The sequence below is a fragment of the Myiozetetes cayanensis genome, unplaced genomic scaffold (assembly GCF_022539395.1).
Source record: "Myiozetetes cayanensis isolate MyiCay16 unplaced genomic scaffold, myiCay2020 scf32, whole genome shotgun sequence".
NCBI classification, from domain to species: domain Eukaryota; kingdom Metazoa; phylum Chordata; class Aves; order Passeriformes; family Tyrannidae; genus Myiozetetes; species Myiozetetes cayanensis.
The window spans coordinates 5,064,160-5,082,542 of record NW_026087544.1 but is presented as its reverse complement, the minus strand read 5'-3'; the positions used below and the strand labels follow the sequence as shown (position 1 = coordinate 5,082,542).

Sequence of the window (18,383 nt, the reverse complement as noted above, 5' to 3'; positions counted from 1 at the left end):
CACGCAGCCCCTAATCAGCCCTTCACGCTCTGCCCTGTGCTTACCAGGGCTTTGCTCCGGAGATAAACGGCCTTTGTGCACGCCCGGGGGGGAAATTGAATCTCCTGCCTGAAGCGAGGAGGGCTCAGCCTTTCTTCTCCCCTCCCCAGCCTCGCAGGAGGGCCAGGTGCCAAATTCACGCTGGCACCAGGCGTAGCAGCCTGCAGGGAGCCGGAAACAAGTCCGCTGCACATATGATCACCAGGATCCCGCAAGGCTTGGGGTCTCCCCGCACCTGTGGTCCCCTGGCAGTGCGGTGGGCAAGCACTGCTGGGGTGCCCGAGGGTGCTGGTCCTACCAGGCACTGAGGCAAGGTTCACCCTCCCGAAAATCACTCCCCACCAGCATCAGCCCCACATGCCTCTCCTCATCTTGCAGCTCCACACCCAGCATCCATCCTGCTGCCTCACAGCACTTCCCCACACCCCCGTGCTGGGGAGGTGCTGTGTTTCTGCCGGGGAGCTCAGCAGCACCAGAGTCCCCCATCCATCCTCAGAACCACCAGCAGCAAAGGGCGAGCTGCAATCTGCCGGAGCTATTACAAACTTGTGTTAATTGCTGCGCAGCGCCTCGAGCACCCTTCAGAGGGAGAGGGATGTGGATGAATAAACGATCTATTCTTAGTGCTGATGGTTCCCCACCGCAGGGAGAAGAGCGCAGGGATAAGGGCTCGGCCGACCTGCACTGTCCTGTGGCTGCTTCCAGACTGGTTGCTCCCCTCACAGTGCTCTCAAGAGGGTCTCCACCACCAGGAAAAGGTTTTCTTGAGCAGCAGTTGCACTTTTCTCACTAAAGGAGATTTGCAGAGAAGGAACATTCTGTCTCCTTCAGGAAATCTGGGTGTGCCGTGGGAGGGAAGGCTACGCTTAGGACCAGAAAGCTCTTTGGCCCCTTCATGGGAGCCACCATTTGGTCCCTGCCCAGGCACCCCAGGGGGCTGGGGGGGGGACAGCATAAAAGACGTGTGTTCTTCACGTCCAATCCATCACCTGCGTTACGGAGAGGGGAGGGACGCTGATGATCCTCTCAGGCACACGGTGTGACTCTTGCCAGGCTAAGGGTTAGACTTGATGATCCTTGTGGGTCCCTTTTCACTCAGCATATTCTGTGATTCTGTGTCACACTTTACTATTCAGTGCAAAGAGCCTGCTGTTCCACCTGCAAGTCCAAGTTTCAGCGGGGGCTTGGCAGTGCCAGCGAAGGGAAGGGCAGGAAATGCTCCAGTACAGGCATCAGCACCATTAGGACGGATTTCAGGGGAGCCTCTGGACTCTCCACCACGTGCCAGCTCCTGTGGCCACCCTCATTATGCAGTGCCAACACCAAGGGCTGAGTGACATGTGATGACAGCGGCCACGAGCCGCTGGGCAGAATGGGAGAGTGGCTGCTCGCCTCCACACCCCTCACACTGGCAAGCCCCATCCCCTGCAGGCTGCAGGATCCGTTCAAGCTGAGACCACGCCGAGTTACACCCCAGCCTGGGCAATTTGGGATCCCCAGCTGAGCTGCAGACAATGCCGTTCCCCGCGCTGCCAAAGCGCCAGCGCGCACTGTCCCACGGGCAGACCCTCCCGGGAACGCCACGCTCCCGAGGATGGCTACACCACCGCCAGGATTCATCCCCTCTAAGACATCTCAGCTCCAAGCAATGGCTGCCTGCATGGCACAATCCCTCTTTGCCGTGGGAAGCAGCTCTGCAATGTGCCTCGAGCTCTCCTCCCCAGATTTGCTGCGGGGGCCTTGTCCAAGCACTGACGATGCACAGCCCGGAGCCACGACCGCTGCGGGAGAAGCCGAGCCAACACTACAGCTTGGGGAAAAGCATCAGCCAAAAGTCACTCAAACAAGGAAGCGATTTGTCTCCTTCTGGCTGTGGTCCCCTGAAAAAGGAGCGCGGAGCAGGGAAACCAGGATCACATGCAGCGCTCTGAGCGAGCACCCACCGCAGCAGCACCAGCGAGCGCTCACACCAGGAGCCTGACAGATACAACAGAACAGGGGAGAAAGGATGGAAAAAGAAATGCCATGTGACCCCTCGCTCGATCCAAGGCAGGCATCACATCCAACGGTTCAGAATATGAAATATGCACAATGAGCTCCAGTGAGTAATTAATCCCTTCAGGAACACTGTAAGTGATTGCAGACAGCTTACCAAGAAAAAAAAATTGGAAAGTCAATGAAAAATTACCATAAAATGTTTCTTTTTCTGCTCCAGCCTGACATACAATGAGATCTGCAAGGAGCCCTATCTGCTCTGCACAATGTGACAGAGATGGATTTAAGCTGGTTTTCCAACAGTACTCAATCTACCTGCCAAGGTGATGGCCCTGGGAAACCAGCCCGGCCCAAGGGAGGGCAGCAGGAGCGGCTGGCCCCAACGCTTGGCTCTGGCTTTGATGGGACACAGCACGACTTCATCAGCAATCCAAACTCTCCAGATGACTTTTGTCAGAGCCCAGGTCAGAGCCCAGCTTATGGAGCCCTCCTGATGATAGAATGTGGGCTCCCTGGCCATGCTCAGCACTGGGAGCCAGCCCCCCTCGCCTGCCTCCACCCCGGCTCTCCATCCTCGTGCTCCCTCTTGCCTCCTCCACTTTCTCCATTGCTAAGGAGCCAGTTCCCCAACTGGAGGGCTCCAATCTGGGCCAAATTCTGATCCATTGCACCCAAAGTCCTGCCTCTGCTCCCTGCCCTGCACCAACAGGCAAGGAACCACATCTGTCCTCGTGCAAAGCCACCATGTGGTTGTGATCCCCTGTGAACAGATGGACAAACACCCAGAGGCATCTGCAGGGGATCTGTCCCTCTCCTCCAGCCTCAGCCCCCACCTCCAGGGAGCACTGACCCCTGGAACAGCCAGGGGGATTACAGAGCACAGCAGTTGCCTTTTACTTCCATAATTCCACGGTATTTTTCAAACAACTACTAACACTTCCACTTGTAAAACTGGGGTTTATTAAAAAGCACATTAGGAAAGGTGTTTTCTCCTCTCAATAAAGTGACTTAAAATTAGTTGGAACTTTCAAATTAAAAACACAGCCTAAACTTTCACCTCCACTCGAAATCACTCTGGTTTGGACAACAGACTTTTTTCCCCATGTCCTCTCCTGGGTTTTCTCCCCTCTCTCCTGTTCTCTCCTCACCATGTTTTTGTTTAAAAATTCATCAGGCCAGGGAAAAATGCTGGGGCAGGAAAAGAGGGAAGAAAAAAAAAAAAACACAGAAGAAACCATAGCTTTTGCAAACCTATCACGGCACAGGGGAGAAGAAGAGCTCCAGACTTGCCTTCCTGCTCTTGGAAAGCGAGAGGCACTTGGAAGGACGAGGGAATATCATATATTAACCAACCTCCTGCACACTCCAGCAGCGGATGCAGCCTCACTGACCCTCCTCAGAGTCCTGCAGTCCTCCCTGGCCTAACACAGTTCCTCCAGCATGGTAGCCAGGGGAAAAAGGATGAATGAGGTGGGGGAAGAGCCCTGTGTGTCAGTGTGGGACACAGCCCACTCCAGCACTGACCGGACACGCTGCTCCCAGTAAAGAATTTCTTCCTAACAACCCTTCCTGCATCCCTGAACATCCCTGTAGTCTTATAGGGGTTACTACCACCCCAGGCTGATCCCACTCTGCTGCTCCAGAGCTTCCCCACCACAGTGTGCATTTTGAGGACAGCTGCTGCACTCTGCACACAAGACATGTGCAACATCAGCTTACAAGCGAGCACACTCCACCAGTGGATGAAAACCTATATGGAAATGGAAGATCATTACCATGATCTCCTTGGAAACATCCCATCGGAGCAAGTTTTTCTTCCTCCTCCTTCCCTCTCCCCATGTGCATGAATTCTGGCACCCCATGCACCACTTGGCATTGCCTCAGCACTGTGGGTCCAAAATGCAGGCGTCTGATTTCTAAAGCCATTGTCTGGGATGTGCTATTGAGCTGCAAAACATGGATGGTTTGGGATGGAAAACAGGCATCTCCTGTAATACAAAAAGGAGCTGGCAACCCGGATTTGATTTGACTTTGAAGCTACAGAGAATCTCAACCAAACACAGTTTGCTTTTATTCCCACAAAGGGAACGAGGATCGCGGCCACAAAGCAAGCCAGCCCCTCTGCCCCTGGAACGCAGCAACGGACAAACAGGGAGCAGAGGGAAGGGAGCGTGGCTTCACCCCCCAGGTCAACACTGCAGCACAGAGCAGCCAGGTCTGGAAAGCAGCACTCGCACAAATTACCATGCTCTACTTGGGAACGGGAGGCAGGAAGAGCTGCTCTGTAAATTTACTTTTGATTTGGAGCTCAGGGTCCGTGTTCCGTTTTGCCAGCGCTCCCGCCTCGCTTCCAGGCGGGAAGGTTCGCAGGAACCCCAAGAGTTTCACCCGTTTCAGCACTTCAGTGACTGTTTGCCAAGGAAATCACCCCAGAAAATTTATTACCTGCTATTCCCTTTCGAAAGTGAGCAGGGTGGGAAGTGCCTGGTGGTGCAAACAGCAGGCGAGCTGAGATCGAATCCTGCCCTCAGGTTACTGTACTTTCCCCATCACCAATATCTGACGGGCGACCTCCCACTGCAAATTCTGCCTGCAGAGGGGTTTTCGGAGCAGCTTTAAAATCCCAAGCTCCAGGCCCTGCTCTGCACAGCCCTGAAAGCTTCTCCCAGGCTCCAGGACGAGATTCCCTCACTCATCCCCCATGCTGCTTTACGAGCGGGGCTGTTCCCCTCCCCTCACAGGAACCAGCCACATGTTCTCCATCTGGGAGCAGATGCCCATGAGCCAATAAGCTCAACTTGGAAAACTCCACTGAAAATAGCACCAAATTTCTGAGCGCTCCACAGACTGTGGCCGGATGATGGATATTAGTGCTCCAGCAGCACCAGGATGCTGTTTGGCACAGCACAGTGAAAGCACAGCTAAAAGGGTTCAGGGAAATGGAAATGAGATGACTGGAGGTGCTGCTGCCAGAGTGCCTGCCCTCCTCCAGATGTTCCGGCCTGTAAGGAGGGAGGGTCTCGGTCTGCTGGTAAAATCAGCCCCCAAATGGCTGCTGTGCTCAGCCTGGAGTATTGAAGGACACCAGCTTTGTCCCTCCTGCATCCCTGAAACAGGGATGACTCTTGAGGAAAAAGATGAGACACCATGCAGGGCAGGGCCCCTCGCTGCCCCATGCCAGCTGTGCCTGTGGCACTGAGAGCACAGGGCCGAGGAGCAGGAGGCCTGGGGTTGGTTCTGGGTGCTGCTCCTCCCCGCAGGGTCAGGATGCAGCCAGCTTTTGATGCATTTCACCACCCGACAGTGGGAGACAGGAGGTCCAGACAGTGATAAATCCAGCCTTAAACCACCCGGAGTGAGACATCAAAACGGAATTTGCCAAAGGACCACGTGCTGATGATCTGTGAGCTCCAGGCTACACAGAGCCTGAGGCAGAGAAGACTCAGGTCTGCGTCTGGGAGTGAGGCAAATGCCGGTGCTTCCCCCTGGCCAGTGATCACACAACACATTCTCCAGCCCAAGCAGGATTTTAACCCCACGCCAAGTCTACGTGTGTGTTATTTGGGAGAGAAACTACCACTACCAGGAGCCAACAGGTCCCTCATGCACTGGTACCTCTGCTCCCAGGACCCCTCTTTGTTGTCCACTTCGAGGTGCAATGCATGTCCAGGGTGACTCCAACTACCTGGAAGAGTTTTTGTTACACTTTTAAGCAAATCTGGCGTCCAGGAGAGGCAGGAGTGCAGGGCAGCCACCTTGCACCATGCCCAGTGGCTGAAGCACCACAAGAGAGAAGCCCAGGGGCCGTCCCCATCGATGTCCCACAGCCACTTCCCTCCAGCAGCCCTGCCCTGCTCTGATCTGACAGAAAGCCCCACATCAAGCACCAACACAGGCAGACTCAATTTACTCCCACCCTTGGGTCTGCAGCCACACCAAGCCCCACAGAGCTCGGCTGCTGTGCGAGGTCAGCTCCTTGGGATTCAGCACACGCTTCTCCAGGCTCGCGGCAGCAACATTTCCAGGACATCATCCGCCCGTCCTCCCTGCTGGGATGGGAGGAAGCTGAACTTCATTATTTCCCTTGCTTCTGCTCTGCCTGTTGGGAGTTTGGAGCCATCTCCTCATCACTCCCTCGGTGCAGAGGCAGTCTGGAGGCTAAAGGCTGCAAAGGGCCACAGCTGTGTGGCCAGGGGTCCTGCACCCATGGTAAACACAGCACATGTGGCTCCACATAGGTCCTGCCCTGGCAGAGCAGGACAGTCCCAGGTCCCAGCCACAACCTGTCAAATGCCTTTCCTCTTGCTTTTAACACACGGGGGAACCCAGTTGTCCCTCCTCCCGCAAAGCAGCACCCCCACCTTGGAGCCTGCAAAAACAACCCTGCCTTGCCTGGCTTCACCACTGCTGGGTCAGCCCATGACTCTGTACCCACCCTGGCAAAGCTGCCTCCAGCCTCTGAACCACCAAAGCTGGGATAAACCTCAGGATGTGGGAGCAGGCATCCACGAGGCTGAAAACGTGTCCCCTGTGGCACCACACCAGCGACAGGCCAGGGAGGGATGCAGTGGCCCTATCCAATGGCTCACAGCATGTTTTCTGCCAGCCCCAGCTCACCTCGGGGACCTCCCACATCACAAGGATCAATGTGAATTAGCCACTATCTCTTCTTCCACTTGTTTGCATCTGCTTGGAAATGTAACACCAAGCCAGAGATAAAGTGAACTGGAAATACCCCGGCAGCCCTAACGCTTCCAGCCCGAGGGGTTCGTTCAGCTGACGAGTTTCACCATCACAGGTTCCAGCCCGAAGAGCAGGTTCCTGTGCTCCCCAAGCACATCCCTCCCTGTCAGCACCCACATCTCACACGCTGGGCCACAACAGGGCTGCTTTCCGCAGGGTGGGTTTTACGGAGCCCCAGCTGTGCTCTCTGCAAAAGGCTGATCCTGCCGAGGATGGGGCCACACGGCCCTGCCACGCCAAAGCAGCTGAACCCCCGGGGGGCCGAAAAAACACCAGGGTAAACCCGTTTTTGTGGCAATCTGGGCTGGCACAGGACCAAGACAGAGCCCACGCTGACACGTGGGAAGGCTGAGACGACGCCGACGCTGCGCATGGGCGGCGGGCGCGTGATTTTGAGAGGTGTCTCCTCAGTGAGTTATTCTCAGTGCACGGCGATGCCGAAAGCTCACACGCTATAAATAACCAGCGACAGAGCCATACCTGAGCCGCAGCTCTGAATGTGCTTCATGGCAGCTCGTGGAACTGGGAGAGCCAGGCTGGGGCAGAGCCGGGCCTGGGGATGCTTCAGGACCATGACAAAGCACAGAGGTGTAAAGCTTCAGCCAGTCTGGGCTCCCAGTAAGGGCTGGGTTTGGCCAGGACTGGGTGCTATTGAAGAAGCTTCATCTGGATGCAGGGTCTCACTGCCAGCTTTGTCACTCCTGGTGACACAGCCCTGCACGAGATGCACAGAGGTGGCACATGCAGCACCCCCAGATACCAACCACACAGGTTGGCACAATAAATAAAGGTGGTTCCACCTTTCCCTGGTGCTAAAGGCACAGCACTGCTCCTCTGCCAAGCTGCAGTTAGGGGGAACAGCTTTAAATTGAATGGAATAGAGTTAGATTAGAGATTAGGAAGAAATTCATCCCTGTGAGGGTGGTAAAGCCCTGGCACAGGCTGCCTGGAGAACCTGTAGCTGCCCCATCCCTGGAAGTGCTCCAGACCATGTTGAACGGGGCTTGGAGCAACCTGGGAGAGTGGAAGGTCTCCCTGTCCATGGAGGGGTTTTGGAACAAGATGATCTTTAATGGTTTAACACAAATCCTTCTATGGTTCTGTGATTTTCCCCTCCAGCTCACACAGCACAGGCTACAGCACCCACAGCACAGCTCTGCCCATCTTCCAGGGTTGCACGAAAATGACACAACCCCCAGCAGCTCCAATGAGGATCTCAGCCATGAGCCATCCTTCCAGCTCACTGAGCAAGAGAGGTTCCCATCCCACAGCCGAAGCCAGCCGACCGGCTGGTGAGCCAGGGGAGCTGGCACGGGGCCCAGCCCTCCCGCTGCATCACCTGCGGCTGCCAGCCAGGCTCACAACCTGCCGAGGGAACCGCGGCTTCGTGAGCGGGGCTCGAACCCTCAATTTCGATTCCTCACTGAAAGGCAGCTCCTGGGTCCCTCCCAGCCAGCTCACCATGCCCTCCCTACCCACTGGGCACGATCCAGCCTGAGGGAAAGGCAGAGCAGGCCTGCCTTTACATCTTCAGACACTGATTCCTGGATTTGCCATAAATTCCTTCTGTAATTTCAGGGAGATGCTTGAGGCCAGACCCTCGCAGGTACGTGGGCAAAGGAGGGCTGCAAAGCACCCACCTCTGGATGAGCAGGAGAGCTCAGGAAAGAGACAAGGCTGACAGGACACTGGAGGGATGTGGAGTGAGTAAGCACCACCGCTGCCGACGCCAGGTGGAAAAGCCCGTGCTCCCAGCGCACTGGCACGCTCACATGTTCACAGAGGTGGAGGCACATGTCCCAGCTGCAGGACACACCCTTCACTGGGCAGCACAGGGGCACGTGTGTGCCCATGGTCTGCCCAGGTCCCCCCTCCAGGTAGCTCACATGCTGCGCTGGCCCCTGCGCTGGGGCCACGAGGCTCTGCAGCCACCTCCCTTATCCAAGGCTGCTCTCAGGATCAAGGAAAATGCCCTGCCCAGCTGTGCTGAGCTTCTGCTCAGCTTCCCTATGTGGATTCCAGCAGCTCCTTCCAGTGGGAGATGAATCTCAGCCCTTCTCCTGAATTAATAAGAAATACATTTCTGCCTCAATCGAACAAGACAAATACCAGCACAAGGAACGAGAGAAAAGCTGGAGTGAAACAAAATGTAGAAGAAATGGATTAGAGGAAGGACCAGCAGATCGGTGGGTGCTGGGCACCACTCCTCAGGTTCACACCCGCCCTGAGAGGCACATCTCCATTTGCACAGCTTCTAATCTCAGCCCTGCAATGCAGCATCCCCTGCCTTTCCAGCTTCCCGGCTGCAGCATCCCTGCCTTCCCAGCTCCCCTCCCGCTCAGCTCCCCGCTCCGAGCTGCAATGCAGCAGCCTGGGAAAGCCCCACTCCCCCTTCTGCCCCTCTGTCCCACCACGGGGCAGCGTCGAGGCTCGGAGCTCACACATCCTCTGCCTTCCCGAGCTCTCCGCTTCCCAGCCCGAGAACCAGCAACCCCTCCCCTGGCTCCCCTCGGGAGAACTGCCCATGTGCCTGGAGGAGGACGTGACTTTGGAGGGGGGGATACAGCAGAACAGCACTGTGTCTGATCTGCTGCATGTCCACAGCTCTGCATGAGACACCCTCAAGGTGCGAAGCCTGGAGAGGACAAGGACTCGGATGCCACAGAAGGACAGAAGGAGCCATCCCTGCTCCACCCTGCGAGTGGATCCAGGCTCGGCAGCTTCACCACTGTCACCAGTACCAGGAACACCAAACACACACATAGCCCCAGGACACTGCTGACATCGGCACCAGGAACACCAAGCACACACACGGAGCCCAGGACACTGCTGCCACTACACACACAGGGCACCAAATGTCACATACACGGTGCCACAAAAGACACTCTGGACCAGGCAAGTGACCAATTCAGAGGATGTGCCAGAGAGTCCACCTGGCACTGAGAGCCTGGTGGTCTTGACCCCAAGACTGCAGCCCTATAGCAACTACCTGGTCACTGCTGGGCAGGACCATGGCTGAGCCAGGGAAGCCGGGAGGCACACGCTGGCCACGGCAGACGGGCTGGCACTGGACGTTGGCATGGCTCACAGGTTGCTCACCTCAGAGGGTGCAGGCTCTGGCTCTGCACGAAGCTGGAATGAATCCTTCCCTGTGCAGTGGGCACAAGCACCAGCCAAGTGCTGTCCTCAGATGCTCGAGTGAGAGTGGGCAGCAGGGACCGTGGGCAGGGGTGACCAGGGACATTGTTGTCTGGCACCACGAGAAGATGCACAGGAAGGCAAGGAGCTGGGAACCTAAATGGGCACAACAGGGTGATTGATGGTGGGGGCAGTTGTGACAAGGGAGGGCTGTGGGCATGGAGATACATGCCATAGCATGAGAAGCCAAATACACAAATTTGGGGACAGGGGGTATGAACGAGGGGCTCTCCAGAAGGACCCAGAACTGCCACCAGCTCAGGAGGCACCAGGACCAGGCAGGAGCCCTCAGCACTCACCCTGAAGAGACCGCAAGGCCTTGAGTGGACATTGCCCAGGTCCCACTGTGGTCACCTCCCACCAACAGATCCTAAATAGCACTCCCAGAATTGCACATAATTTTCCATTCATTTACTTATTTTCTTATGGGACAAGTGTTGGATTTGGGGGTGAGATATAGGCAGTCAGTGGGAAAGTCCCATCTGAACAGGGATTTTCAGGCTCTTTGGGGAGGACTTCATTTCAGCAGTGCATCCCCAAATATCTTTGCCTTCAGGTGTTTGTTCTGCCCTCTTTCCACGGGAAATTTTGAAAGGCAAATCTGCATTATTATTATATATTTTTAGCCCTTTTTCCACACTGCCATAATCACTGGGAATGTGGCACGTCCCAAGCAGCTTCAGCAGAAGATCTGGGACCCTTAGGTGACATTTCCAGACCTCTCCAGTCATTGCAGCCATCTCAGGAGATATCTACTACTCACTGCCAGCTCCTGGGAGCAGGCTGGAAGCAGCAACATGACCATATACCTCTCCCCCTCCTCCTTACCCCTACCCCAAAGGCAGGAGTCCAGCTCTGTGGGCAGAAGGAAATCAATCCCCATCCCAACGACCTCGTCACACGGGCTCCATCACACAGGGGCCATAAGAGAGGAACAGCATTAGCGGTATCAGGGCAGCTACAGCACTTTACGAGGCAATAACCCGCTCCCATCACTGTGAAGAGCTACTTGGTCTCTGACCTCCTCATGGTCTCCTGCCAGGGAGCCTGGCTACTGCTGCACAGCACTGCCACAGGCCCATTAGTGCTTAATTAAACTGGCAGGAACACCGTGGGGCAGAGGGAGGAGCACAGTGGGGCAGAGGGAGGAGCACCGTGGGGCAGAGGGAGGAGCACCGTGGGGCAGAGGTGCTCCTTTAACCCCACACCAAGTGCCTCCCAGCGAGGATGGGAGGGCATCAAGAGGGAATACCTTGCTGACCATCTTCACCAACCAGGGTCGGGAACATCGTCACGCGGGACGTGTCAGACACCAGCCAAGTGTCTTTTCCACACTGTGGGTTCTTTTTCAAACTGACCACAGTCAGATGTGAAGGTCCTGCCTGCCATGGAGCCCATATGCCTGTCCCAGCCCTTGGCTCTCCTCCCCACCACTCAGCTGCCCAGCCATCATCAGTCAAAGCACAGCTGAGCACTGTCCTGCCTGCGTGTCAGCACCACAGGGGTATCAGGCCCCCACAGGCACGTGCTGCCCAGCGAGGACATCCCTGCTGTGCCACCTGGGGAAGGGTGGCATGGCCCACCCAAGGGCTGCAAGACTGAGATGGGTTATAGCTGCACCTGCAGAGTTTGGCAGGGCTGCAGACTCCTGCAGCGAGCATTTCGGGGAACACCATCTCCCCCGGGATCACACGTGTGTCCATCCAGGCTCCGGCCCACGCAACACCGAGCGCTCATTCGCCGATGTGAATTAGCACCACTTAAGAGGCACCACATCCAGCAGGAGATGGACAAGGAAATGGCTGCAGAAAGCAGCTGCAGGCTCTCGGAGGTGCTCTGGGGAGCTCTAGGTAAGTGCCCATCATGCTGGGCACCGCACACACAGCCCGTACGTGCCCCTGCACCCTCCTGTCCATCGCGCAGGGAGACGGGCACGGCGAGCTCTGCGCAGCCAGCTCTGCCACCACGCCGGCCACGCGCCCTCCGCCCCCTTCCCCTTCATCCTGTGGTTGGGCACTGGTGTAATTAGCAACCCCAGCTGCCAGCCAGCTTTGATGAGAAGCCTCAGTCTTCGGCTGAAGCGAAATGTATAATTTGGAGGATGGAAATAGCCTCTACAAAACACATGTGGTCGCTGCGTCCCGGTGACCTCTCCCGGCTTGCGCAGGCTGCTCTGCTTTAAATGCGGTTCAGCTACAAAGGCTTCGGTGCCATCAAACAGATGAGGCAGCGGCAGTGACTGAATGAGAGGTAACACTTGGCTGCTGCTGAATAAACTGTATTTTTGGCCAAGAGAGGCTTGGGAGTGGAGTGCTTCTTGGCAGGAGGAGCGTGAGGTGGAGATGAGAAGTCAGGTGTGGAGACTAAAGACATGCAAGGTCTCTGGAAGCCACCTTGGCTGGTGGGGCCAGGAGCTCAGAGGCAGCACAGGCTTTTCAACACAGGTCAGTGGTTCAAGGACAAGCAGATCTGCAGAGGTTGGAAGTCCCTGCAATTCCTGTCTCTCTCTTCTCAGCGCAAACCAAGCTTGTGGGTTTTCCTGGGCCACTCTGTCCAGTAGACATGGCCAAACAGCTCAGGCTGATGTTTCTCTTGCCAAAGGGATTGATGGAAACAGTAGAGAGACCTTCCTTCCCTCTCTACCAAGCACCTTCTGTAGCAACCAGGAGAAAGCTCCTCTCCTGGCCCTCCTCACCAGCCCACGCAGGGCATGATGCCCACTCTCCTGGGACCCCATTCCTTGTGGATCTACACTGCAGGAACCATCTCTCCCTGGAGAAGCCAGATTGTGGAAGGTACTGTTATCCCCAGAGAAGGTTTCATCCTCCTGGATTGCACCAGACAAAGCAAAGGGGTCAGGACCGGAGGCTCAGCATCTATCCATGCTCGGGCATCCCCAGTCATGGCTGTGCCACCAGCACACACAAAGTGACGGAGTAGCCACCGCCACTCTCACACTGATCCCTCCTCTCTGCATCCCCAAGCTCCTGCTGGCATCCCCACCACACAGGCTGTCACAGTTTAGGTGTAAGAAGGTGTGACTCAACATCACAACTCCCATGAACGTGGGAAGTACAGCCCCACGGAAGGGAAGTGACGTTTCATCAGGGGGAAGCTCCTGCTCTGCCTGCCCCAGGCTCTGCCCCCACCCAACACTGGACACAGCCCTCAGTCCCCTCTGCAGGAAGCCCACCAGTCTTGTAAAATTATCTGTTTTGGCAAATACACAGAGCAGAGGGTTCAGAAGACAAATTTGTCAGAGTCTGGCCCTCAAAGGCCAGCCAACCAAGACTTCAGGTGGTAAGTGCAGTCCAAATGGATGTTCAACACCTCCAAAGGTCAAAGTCAGCCCTGACTGACACAGGCAACAGCCCAGAAACCAAAGTGGGTGCTGGGGGCACTTCCACAACCCACAGTCTTCCTCAGCATGTGCTCAAGTCCCTGTCCTGGATCTCTGGTGCTCCCGCTATGGCCACAAACCAGGAGTTACTCCCACATGGGCCAGTCCTGCAAGAATTTTTCTTGGGGGCGCTGAGGAAACCTCCACCTAAGAGCAGAGTGTCACAGGAAGGGACACTGAGATTCTCCCAGGCGTCCCAACACCAGTGAGTGGCAATCTGTTCATCCTGTAAGTGACAAGTCCTCCCACAATCCTGCCCTGCTCTCGTGGCATCTGGTGCTCCCACAGCATTAGGGCTAAGGATGGATGTCTGTGAGCCCAGCTGTGGAACCACCAGAGCAGCCAGGCTGACCTCCCAGGTCCCACCTGCTCACCCCCATGCTCTGCCTGCCCACGCCTTGAGCTCACTCTGTGGCTTTGCAGTTGCAAGCCCTGGGATGCTCCAGCAGCTGGGACAGACCCAGCTCGAGTGCCAGAGAAGCTCCTGGCTTCCTAAAAGGGGGTCCCAGGCAGGGAACGTCAAGGGACTGGACAGACCAGCCCTGCCTGTACTGCTGCTCCCCCCATCACCAACCACAAGGGCTTTACCCACGATGGCTGTGCAGGGCTCCTTTGCCACCTTCTCACACCAGTTTGCCAGACCAAACAGAGCCCTTGTCCAGCTGAGCCCACAGGCACTGATGGTCAGGATGCAGGGAGGAGGGGGTGTCAGGGGAAGCAGAGGGCTCCCAAGGCAGCCAAATTTCCTAGAGATCAGCACACAGCCACGAGGGAAAGGCGAGGGGTGGGCTCAGCCCCACCGAGACCCAGCACCCCAGCCCACAATGCTCCCAAGGTCAGGGGCATGTGCTCACCGTTCTCATGGAAACCAACAAGCTGAGGGATCAAACGTGCCAGGACAGCAAGGCACAGGCAGCCACAGCCTGAAACCGGCTCACACGAACCCTGCAGCAGCATCCTCAGAGGACCCTCCTCTGCCAGAGCCCCAGACCCCAGAGGAGCTCTGGATCTGCCCAAAGCATGGCAGCGGCGCAGACCCTTCGTACGGCACCTCCACCAGCAGCCTCCCAAGGTCACCCCCGGGGTGACCCCACCCCAATGGTGGGGAGCAGCTGTGGCACCCGGCCGGGCAACCTCCCATCGTGTTTGGGGGTGTCGAGACAAGGGGCAGCCGACAAGACACGTGGGGGAGGGCAAGCTCCACCACCACCTGCCACTGCCCCTCACGAGGAGCAACTGCCATTCTTCCAAGGCAGGAGGTGGCCATGCCGACCCTGACAGCACCTTCCCCCTTGGCATGCCTGGACGATGCTCTGAGGGCTGGGAGAGCTGCGGGTGTTCAGCCTGGAGAAGAGAAGGTTCCAGGGACACCTTACAGCTCCTTCCAGTGCCTAAAGGGGCTCCAAGAGAGCTGGAGAGGACAAGGGATGGAGTGACAGGACAAGGGGGAATGCCTTCCCACCAACATAAGGCAGGGTTAGATGGGATATTGGGAAGAAATGCTTCCCTGGGAGGGTGGTGAGGCCCTGGCACAGGTTGCCCAGAGAAGCCTCGCTGCCCCATCCCTGGAAGTGTCCAAGGCCAGGTTGGACGAGGCTTAGAGCAACCTGGGATAGTGGAAGGGGGCGGAACGAGATGAGCTTTGAGGTCCCTTGCAATCCAAACCATTCAAAGACTGACTGGGGTCACCGAGACCGATGGGTCCTTCCCCCTCAGCATCCCTTCGCTGAGGACACCGAGGTGGCCACCGGCGGGTCCCCCACGGGGTGTCCGGAGCCCCCGCTCCTCCGGCCGCCGCCTCCACCACCCCATTCCCACGCCGCCGTCGAGCCCGGCGGGGCTGCACTCACCCAGCATCTGGCTGAAGAGCAGCTGCTCCAGGTCGCCCAGCACCGTCACCACCAGCTCGGGGTCCACCTTCAGGTACGGCTTCTCCTCGGTGCCCGCCGCCACCGCCGGCCCCTTCCCGCCCAGCAGCTCGTCGTCGCACTTGCCGCCGCCGCCGCCTCCGCCGCCCGCCTCGGGGGCCTTGCTGAGGGGCTTCACCTCGGCGTAGGGCCCGCGGGGGATGCGGCTCGGCTTCCCGGCGGGGGGCGGCTTGGCGGGGCCGGCGGGGCGCGGCGACAGCAGCGAGTGCTCGGAGCGGGACAGGCTCCGCGACATGGCGGGCGCGTCCCGCCCGCGGGGGCCGCCGCGCCCGCCGCCCCCCGCCGCCGCCGCCCCCGGCGCCGCCGCCTTGGCCATGTCGTCGCTCCAGCGGGGCTCGTAGAGCTGCCGCTTCTTCTCGGCGTCCGTGAGGAAGGCGAGGTTGGTGAGCGACTTCTGCTTGCGCAGGTTGGTGCCGGCCGGCAGCCGCCCCTCCGCGCTGCTCGCCTTGAAGACGCGCAGCTCCGCGCCCCGCGGCCCCCCGGCCGCCGCCGCCTTCGCCCGCTTCGGCATCACGGCGCCGCCGTCGGGGCCCCGCCGGTAGCCGCGCTCCTCCTCGCCCAGCTCCACGTCGGGAAGGCTCTTGAGGTTGCTCCCCAGCATCCCCGCGCTGCAACCATTTAACTCGCCGGGCGCTGCCGCTGCTGCTGCTGCTGTTGCTGCGGCACCGAGGACACACCGGGCGAGACAAGAGGGAGAGGCGCCGTCAGCGCCCGCCCCACCGGCCGGGGCGGAGCGGGGCGGGGCGGGGATGGCGAGGGCCGGGGAGGGGAGTGGGGGCGGGCGAGCGGCGGGGCCCCACCTCGCCGCTCCGCCGCCGGCAGGACACTGCGAACCAGCGGAATGTCACGGGCGAACAAAAAGGGCCCGCCCTCCTCTGGCGCGGACAGGGGGCGGTGCCGCGGCGCGGGGAGGGAGGGTGGGAGGGAGGGGAGGGGCGCTCTGGGGGTGGGAGGGGTGGGAGGGGTTGGGGGGACCGGGAGGGACCCTCGGGGTGGGGGCGGCGGGACCCGAACGGGACCTCGAGGAGGATACGGGACCCCCGGGAGGATGCGGGACCCGCAGAGCAGTGCGGGACCCCGGGGGCAGCGGGACCCCCGGGGGCAGAGGGACAGGGTGGGATCCCCGGAGCTCTGGGTCTGTGCGGGTCCCTAGGGTGACACACTGACACAGGACTCCCGGGGGCGAGGGGTGAAGCTGGCAGGCGCGGTGCTGGGTGCACCCATGGGTGCCGTGGGGGGCTGCCCCCCCCGCACCGAGCCCGTCCCGCAGCCCCTCGCAGGCAGGGAGGTGCCGGGTGCCGGATGACGGAGGTGTGAAGCCAGAAGGGTGGGGTCCCCCGCCCCAGCGCCCTGTACTGAAGTACCCCCTGTCCCGCCTGACACGGACCCCATCCAGGCTAACACTGCACACCCATCCCCGGGGAGGGCAAATAGACACAAATAAACGTCCCCATTTCACCCCAAATGCTGAGGGAAGAGCCTGGGCTCGCTCTCCCCCGAGAGACCCCCGAGGGACACCGTGGTCCCCAAACACAGCATGGCCTCTCCAGTGATCCAAGGGAATTAAGGGGGGCCGAGGGGGAAGAGGGGTAGTGGGATCTGGTTATCATCATTTTTCATTAATTACCCTTCCCTCGGGAGGGGTGAATTAAGTCTATTTGGTGACCTCACGCGGGCTGCCATGGCAACCGCCGGGAAATATTGCATTAGAGCCCATCACTGCTGCCGAGATAAGGCCGGGAGGGCCGGGGGCGGTGCGAGCCCCCCAGCCCACCCCCGGGCGGGTGTTCCGGGGTTCAGCCCGTGGTACTGCTGGGGAGTCCCAAAATAACCCAACCTGAATGGGGCAGTAAAGGGTGGCCAAAAACCCCAGCGTTTTGCACCAAAAGGTGCTGCTGGGGCAGGATGGTTGCACAAGCTACACCCCGAAGAGCCCTCTATGGGGGGCAAATCTGCGGGTGTTGTGTCATTTTGGGGCTGAGGAGGTGACCCCTGGGGCCTCCCAATGTCCCGTATATCCTCTGGCTGGGTCCAGCGGAGCCCCGGGAGGTGCCGCGGGCCGGGGTGGCTGGAGCGAGGGAAAAGAGCCGGCCCCTTCCCCACCGCCAAACCCGCTCGGCCTCATCCCAAAACCTCCCCAAAGTCTGCAGGCAGCTGCGCTGGGCGGATGCCAACCCCGCTCATTCCCTCCTGCTTCCTCCGGGAACACCCTCCGCTCGCCTCCGGTTTCAGCGCTTCCCAAATCAGGGCTCAGCGCTGAACCCCGTCATCCTCTGGCTGCGGTGCCGGGACCCCGAGTCAAAGACGGGCTCTGTCGGGAGCCACCTCAGCTTTGACCGACTTCTGTCCCTTCAAATCATCCAGGCTCTCTTTTTTCCCCTTCCCTGCATATCCCTGGAGCATCCCGCCATCCTCCTCTGCTGCTGCCCTGGCAACCGCCGCCCCAGCATCCCTCCAGGAGCCGCCCCCCCAAAATCTCCCCCCGAAGCAAGAGCCCGAGGGGACTGGGGTGTCCCCAACATTGCAGCGGGGAGCTCGTATCAGCCCCCGGGAAAGGGGGTGACCCGGCGTGGGTGTGAGGAGACAGCGGTGCCGCGAAATCCGCCCCCGCGCCGGCTCCTTAGAAATGGGTCATTCCTGGAGCTCGCCGGGAAACTGGGAAGAGGAGGGAAAGGAGCCAAGCGGGGTGATGTCCCGGCGCCGTCCCCGCAGGGTCAGTCCCCTGTGCCCCCCGCTGTGTAGGGTTTTGGCCACAGAAGTCACCGGATGCGGGAACTGCAGCCCAGCCCTTCCCAGGGGAGTTGGGGCACCTCCAGTGTGGGGGTTCCTCCCGCCGCCCCATCGACCTCCAGTCCTGGCTCCCTCTCCAGCACGAGCTTCTGCCCCCTGGCACCGGCAGGACCCCCCCTTCCATTCCCGGGAACCCCTGGACTCACTCAGGCCTCTGGGTTTGGGGTCGCAGTCAGGTCCCTCTGCAGGACCAGGACACTCGTCACCCGGGGACGCGGCCCTCTCCTGCTCCCGGTCCTCCTGCAGCCTGGGGGCAGAGCGAGATGAGGGTAGGGGAGCAGGGGCACATC

The 18,383-nt window shown here is 59.1% G+C and overlaps 1 protein-coding gene across 3 annotated transcripts in view; it reads right to left on the bottom strand.

Annotated features, from left to right (window-relative positions):
• Positions 1-18,383, bottom strand: part of NAV1 (neuron navigator 1) — a 58,672-nt gene that overhangs the window by 39,258 nt on the left and 1,031 nt on the right. For all 3 annotated transcript variants that reach the window (XR_007630218.1, XM_050327098.1, XM_050327099.1), the window contains exons 2-3: positions 18,240-18,340; positions 15,226-15,960 (exon numbers count right to left, since the gene is read on the bottom strand). Coding sequence is in view for 2 of the 3 variants with exons in the window: in XM_050327098.1 (XP_050183055.1) it covers positions 15,226-15,960; positions 18,240-18,340 (836 nt within the window). In the remaining variant the exon portion in view is untranslated. The remainder of the gene's footprint in view (positions 1-15,225; positions 15,961-18,239; positions 18,341-18,383) is intronic.